The 20757-nt window shown below is 45.1% G+C and overlaps 1 protein-coding gene across 4 annotated transcripts in view; it reads left to right on the top strand.

Moving 5' to 3' along the window:
• ATXN2L (ataxin 2 like) overlaps nt 1-20757 on the top strand; it is a 414538-nt gene that overhangs the window by 43919 nt on the left and 349862 nt on the right. For all 4 annotated transcript variants that reach the window (XM_033946500.1, XM_033946501.1, XM_033946502.1 and 1 more), the window contains exon 2: nt 2553-2589. In XM_033946500.1, the coding sequence (XP_033802391.1) occupies nt 2553-2589 (37 nt within the window). The remainder of the gene's footprint in view (nt 1-2552; nt 2590-20757) is intronic.

Here is a 20757-nt window from a genome sequence, read left to right as displayed (position 1 = left end):
TATGACCATATTACTCCGCTTTTACAAGATGCACACTGGTTACCAATTATACATAGAATTACATTTAAAATTGCATTACTAACATTTAAAATCCAACAAGTACACGCGCCATTATTTCTAGATAGACTATTAATCCCTTATTCTTCGTTAAGGACGCTAAGATCAACACAACAAAATTTACTAACTATCCCTTCATTAAAAATAATTGGGACAAGAAGAACAACTATATTTTCAGTGCAAGCACCTCAACTGTGGAATAATCTACCTATTTATTTACGTAACGAAACATCACTAGACAAATTTAAACATGGTTTGAAAAGCATTCTTTATAGAGATGCATTCAATACATAAATAGATAATGATAATAAACACAATATTTATCCTTTAGGAATCAAATATGCAGAACATCAAAGGAATCAAATATGTAGAACATCAACATAGAAATTATAAGAGTTCTTTTAATCTTACATTTCTTTCTTTTCTATAAAAACATCTTTTTTTTTTTTTTTTTTTTCCTTTCTCTCTTTCTTTCCTTCATTACTTTTCTCACCTACCCTACCCTTATGTATAAACCTTAATTGTTAAAAATTTTTTTTTTTTTTTAATTGTAATTCCATTTTTTCTTTACCCACTTGTTTCAGTTTGTATTAATAATACATAATGATTAGTTTGTATAATTTTGTCTTATTTGTATTTGTCACCCTAGTTTTTTTATTGTACATTTCAATTATGTAATACGCATTGAAATATTTGATATTGCGTAAAATCAAAATTTAATAAACTTGAAACTTGACCTTGGGGTGATAGTATCGAAGATCTAAAGGTGAAAAAACAGTGTGACAAGGCAGTGGCTGGATGCTGGGCTGTATAAAGAGAGGTGTAGCCAGTAGAAGGAAAAAGGTGTTGATGCCCCTGTACAGGTCATTGGTAAGGCCCCACTTGGAGTATTGTGTTCAGTTTTGGACACCGTATCTGGCGAAGGATGTAAGAAGACTTGAAGCGGTCCAGAGGAGGGTGACAAAAATGATAGGAGGCTTGCGCCAGAAGATGTATGAGGAGAGACTGGAAGCCCTGAAAATGTGTACCCTAGAGGAAAGAAGGGACAGGGGAAATATGATTCAGACGTTCAAATACTTGAAGGGTATTAACTTAGAACAAAATCTTTTCCAGAGAAAGGAAAATGGTAAAACCAGAGGACATAATTTGAGGTTGAGGGGTGGTAGATTCAAGAGCAATGTTAGAAAATTCTACTTTGCGGAGAGGGTGGTGGATGCCTGGAATGTGCTTCCGAGAGAGGTGGTGGAGAGTAAAACTGTGACTGAGTTCAAAGAAGCATGGGATGAACACAGAGGATCTAGAATCAGAAAATATTAAATATTGAACTAAGGCCAGTACTGGGCAGACTTACACAGTCTGTGTCTGTATATGGCCTTTTGGGGGAGGATGAACTGGAGAGGGCTTCAATGGCTGGGAGGGTTTAGATGGGATGGAGTAGGTTTTTAACGGAGATTTCGGCAGTTGGAACCCAAGCACAGTACCGGGTAGAGCTTTGGATTCTTGCCCAGAAATAGTCAAGAAGAAAAAAATGTAAAAATTTAAATTGAATCAGGTTGGGCAGACTGTATGGACCATTCGGGTCTTTATCTGCCGTCATTTACTATGTTACCTGGGCCCAATCTTGTGCTGTTTTGCCTGATGAAATCTGCAGAGCTGCTACTTGGGCTACTTTTCTCACTTTTAAAAAGTTCTACAGAGTGGATGTGGTAGCTTGAAAGGATGTTGCCATTGGGTCCTTGGTACTGTAGACAGGCTCATCTGTTCCTCCCTAGACATATGAAACTGCTTTGGTATGTCAGCTCAAGTATGGACTCTTATGTATCCGCAACAGAATGACAGATTAGGTTCTTACATCGGTAATATGAGTTCAGTTAGGATACACAGGAGACCATACTACCTGTGTAGACTGGTTTTGATTCACCTGATCTCAGCCATTGACATTACCAGTGTCTGTCTTGGGACCTCTGCTAATATACCTAAGATAAAGAAAAGATATGTTTCAGATATTGGGTGTTCCCTGTCTCTTTACTCCTGGGAGGGTCCCCATAGTTCCTGCTGTTACCCTTAGGATGGATCTGAGTTACTAATGCAAGTGTTGGTTGGTTCTCTGTTTACTTGTTAAATGTTTATTGATCACTGTTCTATTTTCTAAGTTTCAGAGCAGAGTAGAATGTGTTTCTTGCCAGGGAAGTTCCCCCATGCTTCTTCTCTTCTCCAATGTTTCGGTGGAGTTTGATTACTTTGGTACTAACTGAGGAGGGTGCTGTGCTCCACTGCAGAAGGGAAGGAATTTTGAAGTTCTTAAAGGAATATCCTTCTGCAGTTCACAGGAAATGGGAATCAGCAGTTATAATGGAACTCAGATTACCGAGGTAAAAACCTAATCTATCAATCTGACTAGTAAAGTTTAAGATGACAGTGTATTAATCCTGTATCCTGTGAAAGGTTCTGCCTGTTTGCTGTTTTGGTTGATATGGAGTTTGCTTCATTTCCAGGAGTCGCAGTGCTCCCAAGGGACCTTCGCCTTCCCCTGTGAGTACCCATTTTTATTTTTATGTATATATAATTATCTGCTTTACCTGTTTTATTTACAGAATTAAATTGCATTCCAATTATACTTTCCTCCCTTCTTGGATTATTTATATATCAGTTACGATGTAAAGAATTCTGAAGACATTTTTTTTTTTCTGGTGACTGATGTGTTACCTGGGCAAATACTTTTTTGGACTGGTTCCCATATCAAGAACTTAGGAATCAGCAGCTGAGTACTTTCAGCTTTTACCACCAAGTTGAAGATGCAGGGAGTAGGAGTTCTCACATAAGAATACAGGGTGAAAGCAAATTGATCCTATATGATACTATCAAGAAACCTCAGTATGAAGGCAGTTTAAACGCTCTTTTATTATAAAAAGTCCTTGCTCAACAGAGATCCGTTTCAGGAAATTGATCCCCTTCCTCAGGAGCAAACACTGGATGCAAGCAGATAAATTGTAGGGAGAAACCCAAGCATAAATTATCTCAAGGCAAAATGGCGCTTCGGCATGTTTGCTCCTGAGGAAGGGGATCAATTCCCTGAAACGGAGCTCTGTTGAGCAAGGACTTTTTATAATAAGAGTGTTTACAACTGCTTTCATACTCAGATAAGTACAAATCATTGTGCTTTTTCTAAACTTTTTCTATCCGTTTTGAAGCAGTGGATGTTAGGGGAGCCTACAAGAACTTTGGTTTCTTTGCCTAATGTTTGATCTCATCGTATGTTTTCTCAGTTTATTATTGCACATTGGAAGTGATTGTGTTATTATTTAAAAAGAAAAAAAATTGAGTTGCAATTAGAGCACCTAGTATTAACCTTCACTGGATTTCACATTTTTTGCTCAAGGTCCGAGGATGTTTCACGCTTGAGTACCCCATTGGGTAACATTGGATCACGACTCTTAATACAGGCTTGTCCTGACCAAAGAGGAGTGAATACTGAGGACCTTTAATAAATTAACAAATTTAACAATTTAATAATTTTTCTTTTTTTCTTTTTAATATTCTTTATTCATTTTAAAAACTTACAAGTGTACAAAAGAACAACATGAAAGACATTCATACAACACTTGAAATTCTTTCAGTAATATCATAAATATATAAATAAATTAATTTCCCTCCCCTATCCACCATTTTGTTACCATTAAACATTCCATATATTTATTATAAACTCATTATTAAATCACATTTTTCCCCATCCTCCACCCTCCCCCCTATTTGAAAGAAATACCATCAGAGGAAAACGATGCCTATTCATTACAATATTTAACCAATGGCCCCCAGATCTTTATAAAATTATTAACTACCTTTCTGTAAAGTAATTATTCTTTCCATCTTATAAATATGACATAAGGAATTCCACCAAAATGTATAATTAAGATTAGTATAATTTTTCCAATTATTAGTAATATGCTGAATAGTGACACCCGTCATTATCATTAAAAGTTTATGTGCTGATATTTGACTTTTTTCCTCATAGACATACCAAACAGAACAGTATTGTACGATAGTGCTACATGGTTTTCTAATAAACATTCCCTAGCAACAGCAGCAGATGAATCCAGAGACCAATGGGGATAGCCCACATCTACCAGCAGGCGGAGATAGAGAAACTGATTAACAGGTGGTCCTATTGGCTGGTACTCTTCCTGTTTATCCAGTATTCTCTATCTCCCAGCAGGAAAAGGTCGCTATTCAACTAGCTCCTGTATTCTGGCTGTGGCTGGAACTTTATTTTCTCCTGTTGAGGCTTCTCTTCAGTGAGCCATTCTGTTTCTCCTGTTGAGGTTTCTCTTCAGTGAGCTGGCAGTGCTATTTCTCCTGTTGAGATTTTCTCTTCAGTGAGACAGGGGTGTCCGGCTGAACGGTGCCTGCTTTAGGGGTTACACCTGGGCACCCCCAGGTCCCTGCCTCACCCTCCCTCCAGTGATAGAGGGTCTGACTGGGTCTCAATATTTTTCTTCTTTCCCTTCTCTGAAAAAAAAAAAAAAAAAGAGACCACAGTTCCTCCATTCTGCCTGGTTACTGCTGATCAACCAGATTTAACTGGCTTCAACCGGCCCTAACAACAAGTTTGTGAGTATGTCTGTTGAACTTCAGGTTCTGTTTGGGAGTCTTAGTAATGTGGGTTCGGTCAACATACGTTTAAGGCATGGATATTTTATTGAGGCTAAGTTTTATGACTAGAAATCCGTGGAGGGAGCCAGGGCTTCCTGCCCTTTGCATGCACGCGCTTGGTTTCCTTGTTGGTTACAGCGCGGCAGTAGCGGTGCAATTTCATGCTCACACTTGTTCTCCTTGTTGAGTTTCAGTGCAGCAATAGTAGTCCTCTTTATTCTGAGGCTCTCTTTCATCGGTGTTTGTCACGGCCATGTGCAGCTGATTGTGCAGGTGCCAGTTTATAGCAGCACTAATCTTTAAGCCCGTTACATTAACGGGTGCTAGAATATATGTTTGTCTGTCTTTCTTTATTTCTGTCTCTCTCTGCTGCTGTCTTTCTTTCTTTCTTTCTGTCTCTCTCCCTGCCCCTGTCTCTTTTTTCTTTCCTTTCTGTCTCCCTCCCTCCCACTATCTGTCTTTCTTTCTCTCCCCACTTCTTTCCAACATCTGCTCCCCCTGTCCCTCAGACTTCCATTCAGCAGCTGTCCCTCCTCTCCCCCACACTTCCATACAGTGTCTGTCTCCCTCTCTCACCCCTTTTATCTACTGTTCACCTTCTTGATTTTCCCCTACCATTCACTGCCCTCTCTTCTCTTTCCATCCAGTGTCCGCCTTCTGTCTCTCTCTGTTCCATATGGCATCTCCTCCTTCCTTTCCCCCTTCCTTTTCACTTGGTGTGGCATACCTTCCTCCTTCCCTGCATGCCCTGCCATGTCTTCTTCCCTCTAAGCCATTCTCTCCCCCTCTGCTCCCTTTCCTCCTTGAACTTCATCGGGCAGCAGCAGCAATCATAATTCATTGCTGTTGCCAGGCTTCGGGTCTTCCTCTCTGGCCGGTCCTGTCTTCATGAAAACAGGAAGTAGGCAGGATCCGCCAGAGAGTAAGGCTTGAAGTCGCCACCTGCATACTTCACGGCCGACAGCTTTTCCGGACTTTAAAAAGTTAGCGACGATGGCGGCAGTGCTGGGGAGGGTTTGAAAAGGTGCCGCGGCTCCTCTGTCGATCCCCGCCTGACATGTAAGTCCGAGGTAGGGTGAGAGGAGCCAACACGGAGAGCAGGAAGTCCAGCGCTAGTGGCGAGTGGTAGGTGCTGGAAACTTAAGTAAGGCTGGGGACTCGCGCATGCGCACTCCTGCAAAGCCACGGACCTACATCTCACGGAACAGGGATTACAGAAGCACGCAGTTGAGTGCGCATGTGCGTCTAGCGTTTTATTATATAGGATGAGATGGGACATGTTTTTTCCGGCGCTGTGGGCCGTTCTTCTGGTTATTCCCTGAGTCTGATTTTATTTCTATGCAAGCCGCGGCAGGGTAAATTTTGCGGGGCTTGAATCCGACTATGTTTCTAGGAGCGTTGATGCAGCGGCCACGTGTCAGAATCAGGCATGCGCTTGGGTCTCCGGCGATGGCGGGAGAGCTGCAGCGTTCCGGTAGTTTATTTCCAGCTGACTTTGGTCAGGGTATGCCGAGGCTTCTCTCCTTTCCGGTTCAGACAAGTTGTATGTGTTTCACCAGCTTTGGGACAAGCTTGGGCAGCTTTATATGTCTATGTCTGTGTTCCTGCTGTACTCCCTTGAAGGAAGCTGCTTGTTTAATTGGACTCTGGGGTTAGCACTCAAGGGGTTTACCAGAGAGACTCTGACCTGTGCTAGGTCACCCAGTCTCGGTTTGTCTCCGGACTGGGGCGACATACGGCAACTCACGGCACGGTGAGATCAGAGTAAGATAGTGCCCTGTATTTCACACAGGTATCTCATTGTCTCTCTTGGGGTCCCTGCAGATTGAGCCTTTGTCTGTTGGTAACTGTCCTTATTTCGGCCTCTGTGCTGAGCTGCATGTGTCTAATAGTGGCACAGGATATATATGCCTAAAGGTAGTACAAACAGTTTCCAAGTTTGGGCTGTCTCTATGGGCATAATGACACTGCGCATCTTCCTGCGGCCAGGACTCTCTTTCTCTATTTCTGAGGGGGCCTGGACTTCAAATTTCCATGCTTATCACGCTGGTTTCTCCTGTCACCATTTTCTCATGGCACATGCTAGACGGGCCCCCCCGACCAGACAGGAAGGGCTGTACAGCTCCTTTTAACCAGGAGCCAGTTACCTATTCTATCAAACCCGCGGAGGATCACACGCTATGTGGCTGTTAGCCTCATGCCTGAAGCTCTCATTAGCGATGTGAGCTTTGTCTGATACCTGTAAGGATGCTGTTGTTTTCCACAGGACGGTAGATGCAACATCTTGATTGAGTCTAGTAAGTATTCACTTTAAAGGACATACGTATTTCGCTCATGTTGCATGGGGTTAGTACTGTTTTCATGGTTCCAGTATATTCCTTTTTACATTGTGAAACTTGATTTTTCCTAGGAGAATCTTCTTGCAGATCCTACAGTCTCATCCTGCCATTCCCTGACCTTCTGCACTTCATTCTGAGGGGATCTTGACTTCTTCCAATGACTCTTCAGGCTTTCTCATGAGGGAGAAGACGCTATAATGTCAGGTCAGGGGGCTGTGAAGATTTTTCAGGATGCTTGCATCTTTGCATCCTCCTCAGGTTTCCAGTTCGTTCTTGGAGTCTCTATGTTTTGTGTTTCCCTTTTCAGTGTTACTGGTCCTCAGGACAGTTCTTGTAGTTCTTCAGGAGCTAAGGGACGTTGTTCCACTTACTGCAAGGTGCCCGAGACGGGGCCATTGGGCAGGCTGGATCCCATTCTGCTGAATTAGTTTCTCTGGGTTACACATTTCTGCAGACAACCTGGGAGAATATTTACATTTTCTCTATGGACTCCGAATCGACACTTGGTTTGCCTGCCTCTCTTGGAGTGGCGCTTTCGGTTTTGGCACATGCCATTTCGCCTACTCAAGGCTTCACGAACGTTTTAGGTGATGTGGGCGGTGGTACCGTTTTGGCGCTACCAGGCGATTCATCTAATTTCTTCTTGACTGCCTGCTTGATTCGGACGACTTCCAGTCGTGCCATTTGACTGACACGAAAAGGGTGATATCTTTTCCTCAGTTCTTTACACATGCATCTTTGAATTTGCACAGCGCTCTTTTCTCCTGTACTATTTATAGGTATATCGGGGTGATGTTTTTGTTCATATAGGAGAGACATGTGTTTCTTTCCGGAGACGTGGGCGTGGGGTCTCGGTATCAGATTGGTATTCTTCTTCGCTTACCATGACCAAGAGTATGGGATTCTGTACAGTTTCTGGGATCCATATTGCTGACTCCACTGAGGATTTCGGCTTGCTTTCCCCTTCTTACGCTACAGCAGTCGCTTTTGTTCCAGTGGTTCCCGGTATCTCAGGGCACCAATTATTTGGTATGCTCCTCCTGCATCACTCTGTATGATTTGGTGGCTCAGCGCGATTTCTCTTTTCAAGGCATGCCTCGGTCTTTGCTGGACTATCTCATGACCACCGACCATCCCTTGCTGTCGGGTTGGGGGACTCAGTGGCTTCCATCCTCAGCTCCAGGAGTCTGGTCTTCAGAGGCGACTCAGTACTTGTTCATTCTTCTACTCTTGAGCAGGGTCAGGCTACCTTTCTGGAGCTTCAGATCATTCTTCCGGATTGCCGCTGAGGGTTCTTTTGGTCAGTATTAGGATGGGGGTATTTCTTTACAGCTTGGGCAGTAGGTGTTGTACTCATTGGCAGGTGAAGTTGTTCTGCTTCAATGGGTGGACTCTCATCTTCGTCTTCTGTTGGCAGATCCTTTTATGGATCATGATAAGAGTTTGGATAGACTTTCTCTCCGCGGAATCTGAGCATGGCCCATTTCTTGTATGTTACAGTGTACAGCGCTGTGTACGCTCTGGAAAGTGTGCATGTTAGTAATAGTGTAATCTTCTGCATCCTGGATATTGAGATTTGTGGCTCAAGCGTTCTAGCTCTTTTTATGGACGTGAGATCTCCTTGACCTAGACCTCATGGCCTCGTCTCTCAATTCTAAGCTTCCTAGCTTCTTCGGCGGGCCCAGGGAGTGGGAGTTAGAGGGAGTAGCTGCATGGCTCCTTTCTCGCTTCTGCCTTCTCTTTTTCAGTGTTTTTCGCTGGCTGATGATGGCTTGGATTTGCCATCTCGAGCTCGCTTTCCGGGCACAGTATTTGTAGAATCTCTGGATTGGCAGCGCCATCCTTACTTTGCGGATTTGATGAGTCTTTCACAACAGCCGGACTAAGAAGTTTCCTGGTATCTCCGGCTTTGCTCGCCTAGGGTCCGATCAACATTGATATTTGTACTACTTTAGTATTACGACCTAGTTTTTTGAAAAATCTTGGCTGACGTGTAAGGGTTATGCGAAGCAGGTTGTTTCTTCTCTTATCCAGGTGCTACGGACGTCTTCTCCTGCTTCCTTTTGGAGGTTTTTCCTTTCTTGGGTGCTTCTTAATGTTTGAACCACTCCAGAGTTCCTTTTTGGCACAGGTGTATTGCCGAGGGCTTAGCGTTCAAATCCCTTCAGCTTTTAGTGCCATTCTTGGTTTGTTACAAGGGCTAGGTATATTGCTCTTTGCTTACTTCTCAGCTTCATGTAGTTCAGTTCCTAAACAGAGTGTGGTATATTCATGCGCCTCTTAGAAAGCCCGGTTTGGAGTACAATCTTCACGTACTTCTTCTCAGTTTACTGAAGGCTTCATTTCATCCTTGTCTTTTGGGACTCTAAAGGGCTTTGCCGTTGAACATGGGGTTTCTTGTGGCCATGGCTTCAGCTCTGCAGTTTTCTATGTTGCAGGCCTTGTTCAACGGGGATTCCTATTTCTGATTTCTGAAATATGGGGTATCAGTTCGGATGGTACCACTATTTCTTTCTAGGGGGGTGTCATCCTTTCTTTTATGTCATGCTCGCTTTTCCTTCCTTCTTCCTGGGAGGAGAAATTGGGAGCAGTGCTTTTATTCACTGCATTTTTTGATACGTACGTAGCGTTCTCCGTGAGCTCGGTTTCTAACGACTTTTAGTTGTTTATATCTCCTTTTTGTATTCTTCAAGGGACGCCTCAAACGTATGGCGGCATCCGAAGCCTCCATCGCTCGATGGGTCCAGGAGGACATTCTTTATGCTTGCTTGCTGGAAGGGAAGCGGTTGGCGAAAGAACTTCATGACCATTCCGCTGGAGCGATGGCTACTTCTTGGGCTCTGCCCAGAGGTTTTTTCCTTGGAGGAGATTTGTCTCGTGGCTAATTGGTCTTCCGAGAGTGCTGTCTCTCCGCATTTCTGCTTGGATGTGGGGGCGCATGCGGTAGGGGCGTTTTGTGCTTTGGTTGTTGCGGAGGCGGTGTTTGCTTCCCACCCAGATTGAGGATTGCTTTGCTACATCCCATTGGTCTCTGGATTCATCTGCTGCTGTTGCTAGGGAAGGAAAAATCATGTTCTTACCTTTTAATTTTCTTTCCCTTGGACGCAGCAGATGAATCCAGAGCCCCACCCTTCTGGATATTGTCTCTCGGTTTTTTCTTTTGCAACTTTCGCAGTTTGTTATTATGGCAGGTTGTTTTCAGTATTATTGCATTTTGAGATTTGTTATGGGAAAGAAGTTTTTTACATGCTATGCCTATTGATGGTTACGGATGCTTGGGCAAGGAGCTATACTGGATAAACAGGAGGAGTGCCAGCCAATAGGACCACCTGTTAATCAGTTTCTCTATCTCCGCCTGCTGGTAGATGTGGGCTATCCCATTGGTCTCTGGATTCATCTGCTGCGTCTAAGGGAAAGAAAATTAACAGGTAAGAACATAATTTTTCCATTTTAAATAATAATATTATCCAAAACTTAAATTATAATCCTATTGTCTAAAGAAACCTTAAAATGAAATGAGATAAAATATAAAACTCTTATTATATAATGTCCCATCTGAAAACAACCCCTCAAATCATTCCTTATTAGTCCATAACATAAAAATTAATGTATTAAAAAGAACCATCATGTAAACTCCATTCAAAACATATTCAACGTTAAATGTGCTCCAGTAAATTAATCTTAAATTAATTAAACAACAAATAAAATCTCCTTTCTATTTCAATTAATATCCACACCATTCTGTAATTATCCTTTGAATTAATAATAACTAAATATGACCCGAAGTCATCCTATTTAGATCATAAATATTTAGATAACATTAAATAAAACATTAGAATTAGAGAATGACACGGTGGCGGTTTACCTGCGGCTACTGCGTTTAGCCGCGGGTAACCCGCCAAAAACGGGGAATGAAAATTAGCAGCCTCTGCGGGGACGGGGACAAGGCCATCACCGCCCCGTGGAGCGGTGAATGGTCTTGTCACAGCAGTGAGGCATAAAGGATCGTGCGGTCCCCGCTGCCCCCACTCGCCCACCCGCACGCCGGCTCGATCGTTTAACCAGCTTCCTCTCTCCACCTCACCTTAGTTTGCCAGCTTTTTTTTTCGGCGATCGGAACGCTTTCAAAAGAGCCGCGCACGCGCGGCTGCTCAGTATTCAATCTTCTGCTCTGACCCAACCGGAAACAGGAAGTTGCAGCAGAGCAGAAGATTGAACTTTGAGCAGCTGCGCGTGCCGGTCGCCGAAAAAGAAAACCGGCAAACTAAGGAGAGCTGGAGAGCAGTAGCGTACCAAGGGGGGGGGGGGGGGGGGGCGGGAGGGGCGAAAAAGGTAATGGCGCCAGGCCTTGGAGCACCGAGGCAGACCGCTTCTCCCCTCTCTCAGCCGAACCCCCGCTGACCCTCCTATCACTCCCCCCCCCCCAAAGTGAACCTTTCCGAACCTCCCAGCAAAAGCAGCAAACCTCCCTCCAGTAGCGTCGGCTTTCTCCTCCCTCTGCCGCATCACTGATGACGTCATCAGTGATGCGGCAGAGGGAGGAGAAAGCCGACGCTACTGGAGGGAGGTTTGCTGCTTTTGCTGGGAGGTTCGGAAAGGTTCACTTTGGGGGGGGGGAGTGATAGGAGGGTCAGCGGGGGTTTGGCTTGGAGGGGGGAGAAGCAGTCTGCCTCGTGCTCCATTACCTTCTTCGGGCAGCAGCAGCGTTTACAATTCTCAGCTGTTGCCGGCATCAGGCCTTGTTCTCTGCCGGGTCCTGCCTACTTCCTGTTTTCATGAAGACAGGACCCGACAGAGAGGAAGGCCTGAAGCGAGCAACAGCAGTGAATTGTGAATGCTGCTGCTGCTGCCCGATGAAGTTCAGGACATCAGGATATCGGGGAAGGAGTAGGGAGAAATCGGCTGCTGGCTTGGGGGTGAGGGTAGGGAAAGAATCGTGGAAGTGGAGAAATTGGCACGATGGCTTTGTGGGGGCTAAGGGGAGAGAGAAAGAAAAGAAAAAATAAAGAGGGGGGGCCAGGGGGAGAGAGAAAGAAAGGCAGAAATAAAGAGGGGGTCAAGAGGGAGAGAAAGAAAGGCAGAAAGAAAGAGGAGGGCCAGGGGGAGAGAGAAATAAAGAGGGAGGCCAGGGGAAGAGAGAAAGAAAGGCAGAAATAAAGAGGGGGTCAAGGGGGAGAGAAAGAAAGGCAGAAAGAAAGAGGAGGGCCAGGGGGAGAGAGAAAGAAAGGCAGAAATAAAGAGGGGAGCCAGGGGGAGAGAGAAAGAAAGGGGGGGGGGGAGGAGAAGAAAGAAGAAGGACCAGAGACTCATGAAATCACCAGACAAAAGGGTAGGAAAAATGATTTTATTTTCAACTTAGTGATCAAAATGTGTCCGTTTTGAGAATTTATATCTGCTGTAGTATTTTGCACTATGGCCCCCTTTTACTAAAACGCAATAGCGGTTTTTAGCGCAGGGAGCCTATGAGCGTCGAGAGTGCAGCGTGGGGCATTCAGCGCAGCTCCCTGCGCTAAAAACCGCTATCGCAGTTTAGTAAAAAGGGAGGGGGAATATTTGTCTATTTTTGTATAGTTGTTACTGAGGTGATATTGCTTAAAGTCATCTGCCTTGACCTCTTTGAAAACCCGCGGAATATAAATGATAATTAACATTTTCTCTGCGTACAGCGTGCTTTGTGTTTTTAAAATTTTATTGTTGGTAGATCATTTTGACTTGGCCACAAAGGTAAGGGGGAGGGAGGGAGGGGAGCTGCTGAAAGACATCTAGTAATCCTTGCAGGCTTGACTGTGCAGGGAATTATTTTTGTAAAATCATGTTTTGTTATGTGACTGGCATTATCTAGACTTTAATTTCTATGAATGAATAGAATGAAAATGATATAAAATTACTTGCTTGCGGGGTCCGCGTGTTCCGGCTCACACAAGGAAGGAGGGGGTGAAAGGGAAAAAGTTTCTCTTCCTTGGAAATAGATTCTGAAGTTACCTCATCAAAGAAGACCAGCACCAAATGTACAAGAAATCCCTTAAACAATGTCAAAAGAGCCCAAAATAGAAAACTGCTACTGCCTTGAGACTCCATTATTGAAGGAATCAACTTGAAATCACAGAAGAGACAGGAAAAGGTTAAATGCCTCATGGAATCCTCAGGTACAAAACACAAACCAAATTGTGAGTGAAATCAGAGCAGACAGTAAGAATTATAAAATTGATGTCATTATCCATCTGGAAAAAAAGGCGTACTGCGGTGCCGAAGAGAGAGGAGAGAAGGGAAGCAGGAAGCAGAGGAGACAGGCAGCGTTGGTGCCGGGCACCGAAGCAAGCAGGAGGAGGAAGACAGTAGGCTCGGGGTAGCGGCGAGAGTTCGCTCCGCCCCCCCCAAGCGTCACAGGCAGCGCCGGACTCCCCCTTGAAAAGGGAGGTAAGGAAGAGACAGACACAAAAGAAACCAACCCGCACATACAATCAAGGTGAGGTAGAGCAGAGACAGCACACACGAGAGAGACAACAAGGCAAGCAACACAAGGAAGCAGCAGGCAAGGGACACAAGCACACAAAGGCACAGGCACTGTAACACAAACAGACTCACTCAAATAGGAAGCTTGCAGTCAGGAAGTCAGAAGGTAAGGGGGAGGTAGGATCAGTAGGAAAAAGAACAGCAGTAGGTCACAACAAATCACTCAGACAACCCACGAGTGAAGCACGAAATGGAAGCCCAAGGAAGTCAGAAGATGAGCTTTCCTGTCTTCTGCATCGACTGCAATATGTATGACTACCTCCCTTCGGGGATCCAGGCATACATTTGCGATCGATGCATGGAGATGGATAGCTTGAAATGTCAGGTAAGACTATTGGAGGGAACAGTGATGGAACTCGAAGACAGAATCCGAGCACAAGGGAAGATTCTAGTGGAGTACAGCCCAAACGACGAGGTCAAGGATCTAGAAACGTTCATAGAGGAAGCCCATCAGCACCACGTAGAGATCCCAGGGCTGGAAAACTGTACTCAGGAAACACATGTGAGGAGAGAAGACATCCATGCAAACACAGAAGAAAACGAAGACGAGATAGGAGACAACCGCACAACAGGAGGAATAGTGAGAGCACAGGAAGATGTCCCCCCCACCCAAAGAACAGGAAACAATTTCAAGAGTATCATTGGAGGAAGATGACTGGCCCTACTCCAAGGACGTGGACCTACGCCCCCCAAGGAACTCCCGAATAAAGAAGATGGGGATCATCGTAGGCGACTCCATTATACGACACGTGGACAGCCACACCGCAGGAGGAAGAGAGGACAGAGTCGTCACCTGTCTGCCTGGAGCAAGAGTAAAGGATGTGACCAGCAGGATCTCCAGGATCATAGATGGCGCACGGGGAGTGGACACCGCTGTGCTTATCCACGTGGGAACAAATGATGTGAGCGGGCGGAAGTATGACAGGGAAGAGATGAAGGGCCAGCTCCGCTCACTCGGAAGACAATTGAAGATCAGGGAGGTGAAGGTGGCCTTCTCTGAAATCCTCCCTGTACCAAGAGCAGATGGAAAGAGACAAGGGGAATTGCAAGTGATCAACGCCTGGATGAGACGATGGTGCGAAGACGAAGGCTTCGACTTCGTGCGCAACTGGACGGCGTTCTGGGGGAAAAAGCAAGTACTACAGAAGGGATGGACTACACCTCAACAAGGAAGGAGCAAGAGTTTTGGCAGGCAACATGAAGAAAGCAATAGAGAAGGCTTTAAACTGAAGGACAGGGGAAAGCCGACAGTCGACAACCGGTCGATGGCACGGACAACAGGATGCCCCGACGTAGGAACAAAGGACCACTACTCATACACAAGAGAGGTCGACCTCACAGCCAACAAAGGAGAACAAGCAGGAAAGGACAACTCAGACACAGGAGGGGATGACCACACAGCAAACATGGGAGATAACACAGGAGCAGTAAAGGATACCGTAAATGAAACTGTAAGGACAGCCAAGAGTAGAAGGTCCAAAAAGGTAACACGAAGGGAACTTAGATGTATGTATACAAATGCTAGAAGTCTAGGAAACAAAATGGGAGAACTAGAGACGATAGCAAGACATGAGAACATGGATATCATTGGCATAACAGAAACATGGTGGAATGAAGAAAACAAATGGGACACAGTACTACAGGGATACAAACTATATAGAAGAGATCGAGAAGGGCAGAAAGGTGGAGGTATTGCCCTATATGTTAAGGAAGAAATAGATTCTGTTGGAATGAGTACAACAGACAGTAAAGAGAAGCTGGAGTCCCTCTGGATCAAAATTCCTGGTCGCAATGGCGCAGATATAAAAATTGGCCTTTACTATCGTCCCCCAGGACAGGCGGAAGTCACTGACTCAGAAATGATGGAGGAAATCAAACAAGTATGCAAGACAGGCAATGTAGTTATATTGGGAGACTTCAATTTCCCAGGAATAGACTGGAAACTAGGAGCCTCCAACTGCGGCAAGGAGGCCAAGTTCCTGGAGGTGCTAGGGGATTGCTTCCTGGAGCAAATGGTAAAAGAGCCGACAAGAGGCGACGCCACCTTGGACTTGGTCCTAAATGGTCTCACTGGACCGATAACGGAAGTAGAAGTCATGGTTCCACTGGGAACGAGTGATCACAATGTAATCAACTTTAAACTTGACATCGGGAAAGGGAAACATGTCAAAACCTTAACCACCACCTTAAACTTTAAAAAGGGTAAATACGATTGCATGAGAGCCATGGTAACAAAACGACTCGAGAAGATGGTGGACAAACTTGAAACAGTAGATCAGGCATGGTGCCTATTGAAAAATACTATTGCAGAAGCACAAGATCTCTACATTCCGAGGATTTCCAAAGATCGGAGAACTAAAGGCAAAAGAGAACCGGCATGGCTTACCATACAGGTGAAGGAAGCCATAAAGGTAAAGAAGGACTCTTTCAAAAAATGGAAATGCACGAAGACAACCGAAGCCTGGAACAAACATAAAGATGAACAGAAGAAATGTCACAAGGCGGTGAGGGAAGCAAAACAGGACTATGAGGAAAAAATAGCCCGGGAGGCCAAAAACTTCAAGCCCTTCTTTAGATACGTGAAAGGGAAAAAACCTGCAAAAGAGGCAGTGGGACCCCTGGACGACAAGGGAAGAAAAGGGTACATCAAGGAAGATAAACAAATCGCAGACAAACTAAATTCCTTCTTTGCGTCCGTTTTTACGAAGGAGGACACCTCAACAATACCTGAAGCGGAGAAAGTGTTTGCAGGAGAAATAGAAGACAGCCTCACCACAGTTGAAGTGGACTTAGCCCAGATATACTATCAGATCGACAAACTTAAAAGTGACAAATCACCTGGACCGGATGAAATTCACCCGAGAGTCTTGAAGGAATTGAAGATTGAAATTGGAGAGTTATTGCAAAAACTTGCAAACCTGTCAATCAGAACTGGTCAGATACCAGACGACTGGAGGAAAGCGAACGTCACGCCAATTTTCAAAAAAGGATCGAGAGGAGAACCGGGCAACTATAGACCTGTGAGTCTTACGTCTGTCCCCGGCAAGATGATTGAATCACTGATCAAGGACAGCATAGTTCAGCACTTGGACACACACGACTTGATGAAACCCAGTCAACATGGATTCAGGAAAGGGAAATCGTGTCTGACGAATTTACTCCAATTCTTTGAGACCGTGAATGAGCAAATTGATAGTGGAAAGCCGGTGGACATAATATACTTGGACTTCCAGAAAGCATTTGACAAAGTTCCACACGAAAGACTTCTCAGGAAGCTACAAAGCCATGGCATAGAGGGAGATATACAAAGATGGATAGGCAAATGGCTGGAAAACCGAAAGCAGAGAGTGGGCATAAATGGGAAGTTCTCCGACTGGGAGAGAGTGACTAGTGGTGTGCCCCAGGGCTCGGTACTTGGGCCGATCCTTTTTAATATTTATATCAATGACCTGGAAAACGGAACATCCAGTGAGATCATCAAGTTTGCAGACGACACAAAACTCTGCCGGGCAATTAGATCGCAGGAGGACAGTGAGGAACTCCAGAGCGATTTGTGTCGGTTAGAAAAATGGGCGGAGAAATGGCAGATGAAGTTCAACGTGGAGAAATGCAAGGTAATGCATTTAGGCAGTAAAAATAAGGAATATGAGTACAGAATGTCAGGTGCAACTCTGGGGAAAAGTGAACAAGAAAGAGATCTGGGTGTACTGATAGATAGGACCCTGAAGCCGTCGGCACAATGCGTGGCAGCGGCAAATAAGGCAAATAGAATGTTGGGCATGATAAAGAAAGGAATCTCGAGTAGATCGGAGAAAGTTATAATGCCGCTTTATAGGGCAATGGTCAGACCCCACTTGGAATACTGCGTCCAACATTGGTCTCCCTACCTAAAGAAGGATATAAAACTGCTGGAGAGGGTGCAGAGACGAGCAACTAAACTAGTGAAGGGTATGGAGAAACTGGAATATGAGGATCGACTTAAAACACTGGGATTGTTCTCCCTTGAGAAAAGGAGACTACGTGGGGATATGATCGAGACCTTCAAAATACTGAAAGGAATTGACAAAATAGAGCAGAGAAGATTATTTACAATGTCCAATTTGACACGGACAAGAGGACATGAAATGAAGCTAAGGGGGGGCAAGTTCAGGACTAATGTCAGGAAGTTCTGCTTCACACAGAGAGTGGTTGACATCTGGAATACTCTCCCAGGGGAGATTATTGCGGAATCGACAGTCCTAGGTTTCAAAAGCAAACTAGATGCATATCTCCTTGAGATAGGCATATAAAGATATGGTTGGCTATAAAATAAGCCAGGTGAATACCTAGCAGGGCCTCCGCGTGTGCGGATCGCCGGACTTGATGGACCGAAGGTCTGATCCGGAGATGGCGCTTCTTATGTTCTTATGTTCTTATGTTCTTAGAAATAATGCCTCAGCAATATAATTTTCAGAAGTTCTATTTGCTTATGGTAAGGGAGAAGAGAGACTGCTAGTGATGGTGGGGGGACTGATAGAAGATATGAAAGAAGGGTGGTAGAAAGGAACAGATGGTAAAGGAGGGAGGGAAGGGTGGTGGTGGAAAGGAATAGAACAGACATAGAAAGAGGGTAGAGAGGAACAGACCCTGAAAGGAAATGTGGAAGGCAGAGTGGGGAGAAGACGCTGGAAGGGAAGAAGACAGATGCTAGACTATGGGGGAGCGGAGGGAAGAAGATGGGTGCTAGACGGGGACGGTGACGGGGCGGTGAATGGGATGGCAGTGGCGGTGAAAGGGATGGTGGTGACGGGGTGGTGAAGGGAACGGCGGTGACGGGGCGGTGCAGAGGATGGTGGGCCGGGGACGGTGCAGGGACGGGGACAGATTTTTTCCCCGTGTCATTCTCTAACGTAGATGAAACCTCACGGTATCCTGATGACAAAGGGATGGCAGTGACTGTGACGGGGCGGTGAAGGGAACGGCGGTGACGGGGCGGTGCAGAGCATGGTGGGCCGGGGACGGTGCAGTGATGGGGACAGATTTTTTCCCCGTGTCATTCTCTAATTAGAATCTCAATGTTGTGTAAATAAATAACCAAAACAGTCTCATATCATCATGTCCATCCATCGAGCAACAGTTCTTCCTTTTCATACGAACGATACTTAATCCTTTGAAACTTTTTTTTTTTTTCCTCCACCCCTCTGGCATATAAACTAGAGAATGACACAGGGAAAAAATCTGTCCCCGTCACTGCACCGTCCCCGGCCCACCATGCTCTGCACCGCCCCATCACTGACGTTCCCTTCACCGCCCCGTCACCGTCACTGCCATCCCTTTCACCGCCACTGCCATCCCATTCACTGCCCCGTCACCGTCCCCGTCTAGCACCCATCTTCTTCCCTCTGCTCCCCCATAGTCTGGCATCTGTCTTCTTCCCTTCCAGCGTCTTCTCCCCACTCTGCCTTCCACATTTCCTTTCAGGGTCTGTTCCTCTCTACCCTCTTTCAATGTCTGTCCTATTCCTTTCCACCACCACCCTTCCCTCCCTCCTTTACCATCTGTTCCTTTCTACCACCCTTCTTTCATATCTTCTATCAGTCCCCCCACCATCACTAGCAGTCTCTCTTCTCCCTTACCATGAGCAAATAGAACTTCTGAAAATTGTATTGCTGAGGCATTATTTCTAGTACGCCTTTTTTCCCAGATGGATAATGACATCAATTTTATAATTCTTACTGTCTGCTCTGATTTCATTCACAATTTGGTTTGTGTTTTGTACCTGAGGATTCCATGAGGCATTTAACCTTTTCCTGTCTCTTCTGTGATTTCAAGTTGATTCCTTCAATAATGGAGTCTCAAGGCAGTAGCAGTTTTCTATTTTGGGCTCTTTTGACATTGTTTAAGGGATTTCTTGTACATTTGGTGCTGGTCTTCTTTGATGAGGTCACTTCAGAATCTATTTCCAAGGAAGAGAAACTTTTTCCCTTTCACCCCCTCCATCCTTGTGTGAGCCAGAACACGCGGTCCCTGCAAGCAAGTAATTTTATATTCAAATATATTTTTTATTGAGCAATCAAGAAAAACAACAGAATGCCACAACAAGAGCAAAACCAGCTCAAAAGAGTTTGAAGTATTCCCCCAAAGAACCACCCTCCCCACCACCCAACCCAAGCCACCCCCTCCCCCTCCCAGTCCCACCCCTGGGTCCTCCTTCCAATTACCAAAAAGAAACAAAGAACAAACTCCACACAAAAGTAAAACAAAGAATATGCATTACAAAAAGCATCAATTAAGTATCCGGCTACGAGCCAGAGGGGTCAAAGTAGTCCAGAAGGGTTCCCAAGTAGTCTGGAAAAGGCGGCCCTGGCGAGAGGACAAATCAGTCGCATCCCGTCGCTCCCACATCAAGAGAGCAATCATGCGGCTCCTCCAAAGGGAATAGTCCGGAGCCTCAGCATCAAGCCATTTCAGCAAGATGCATTTCAAAGCAATCAGGATAGACCACTTGAGAAAAGCTGCAACTCCTTTGGAACGTGGAAAGTAGTGAGGAATAGTCCCAAACAAAAGCAAAGGTGAGCTGCGGATGGTAACATGCCAAAGAGTCTCAACAAAAGCAAAGATAGCAGTCCAAAAATGCTGTACCTGAGGACAAGTCCAAAACATGTGTCCCAAACTGGCTTCCGGAGCCTGACAACGAAGGCAGGCAGCGGTTAAACGAAAATGAGCCAAATAAGCCCTTTTAGGAGAGATATATAAACGAAAAATCAATTTAAAATGTTGCTCCCAAAAGGTGGTATATTTTCGAAATGCTGGCAGACGTCGGACAGCCTGCAGAAGTATGTCCGAAGGCAAGTCTACAGCAAGATCGCAAGACCAAGCATCTCGCAGCCGAGAATGGTCAAACAAAGGGCATTCATCTTTCAAGTGGCGATGATGGAACTTGAGAGGGACCGGCTCCTGCGAACCAATGGTAAAGGCCGTAGACAACGACTCCTGGCAGGAGGCTTGTAAGGAGCTAGGAGGTAAGGAAGAAATGTAATGATGGATTTGCATATAAGCAAAAAAATCGGAAGGGGGAATATCAAATTCTGTTCGCAATTGAGCAAAAGATTTAGGTGTACCATCATCATTAACCAAGTGAAATAGATAGTGAATGCCCTTCGCTTCCCACCTAACAAAACTCGGCCCATCAATCCCAGGCAGAAAGGAGCCATTAAAG

The sequence above is a fragment of the Geotrypetes seraphini genome, chromosome 5 (genome assembly GCF_902459505.1).
Source record: "Geotrypetes seraphini chromosome 5, aGeoSer1.1, whole genome shotgun sequence".
In the NCBI taxonomy this organism is placed as follows: domain Eukaryota; kingdom Metazoa; phylum Chordata; class Amphibia; order Gymnophiona; family Dermophiidae; genus Geotrypetes; species Geotrypetes seraphini.
Note: the sequence above shows the minus strand (reverse complement) of the source record. Positions and strands in the feature narration are given on the sequence as shown.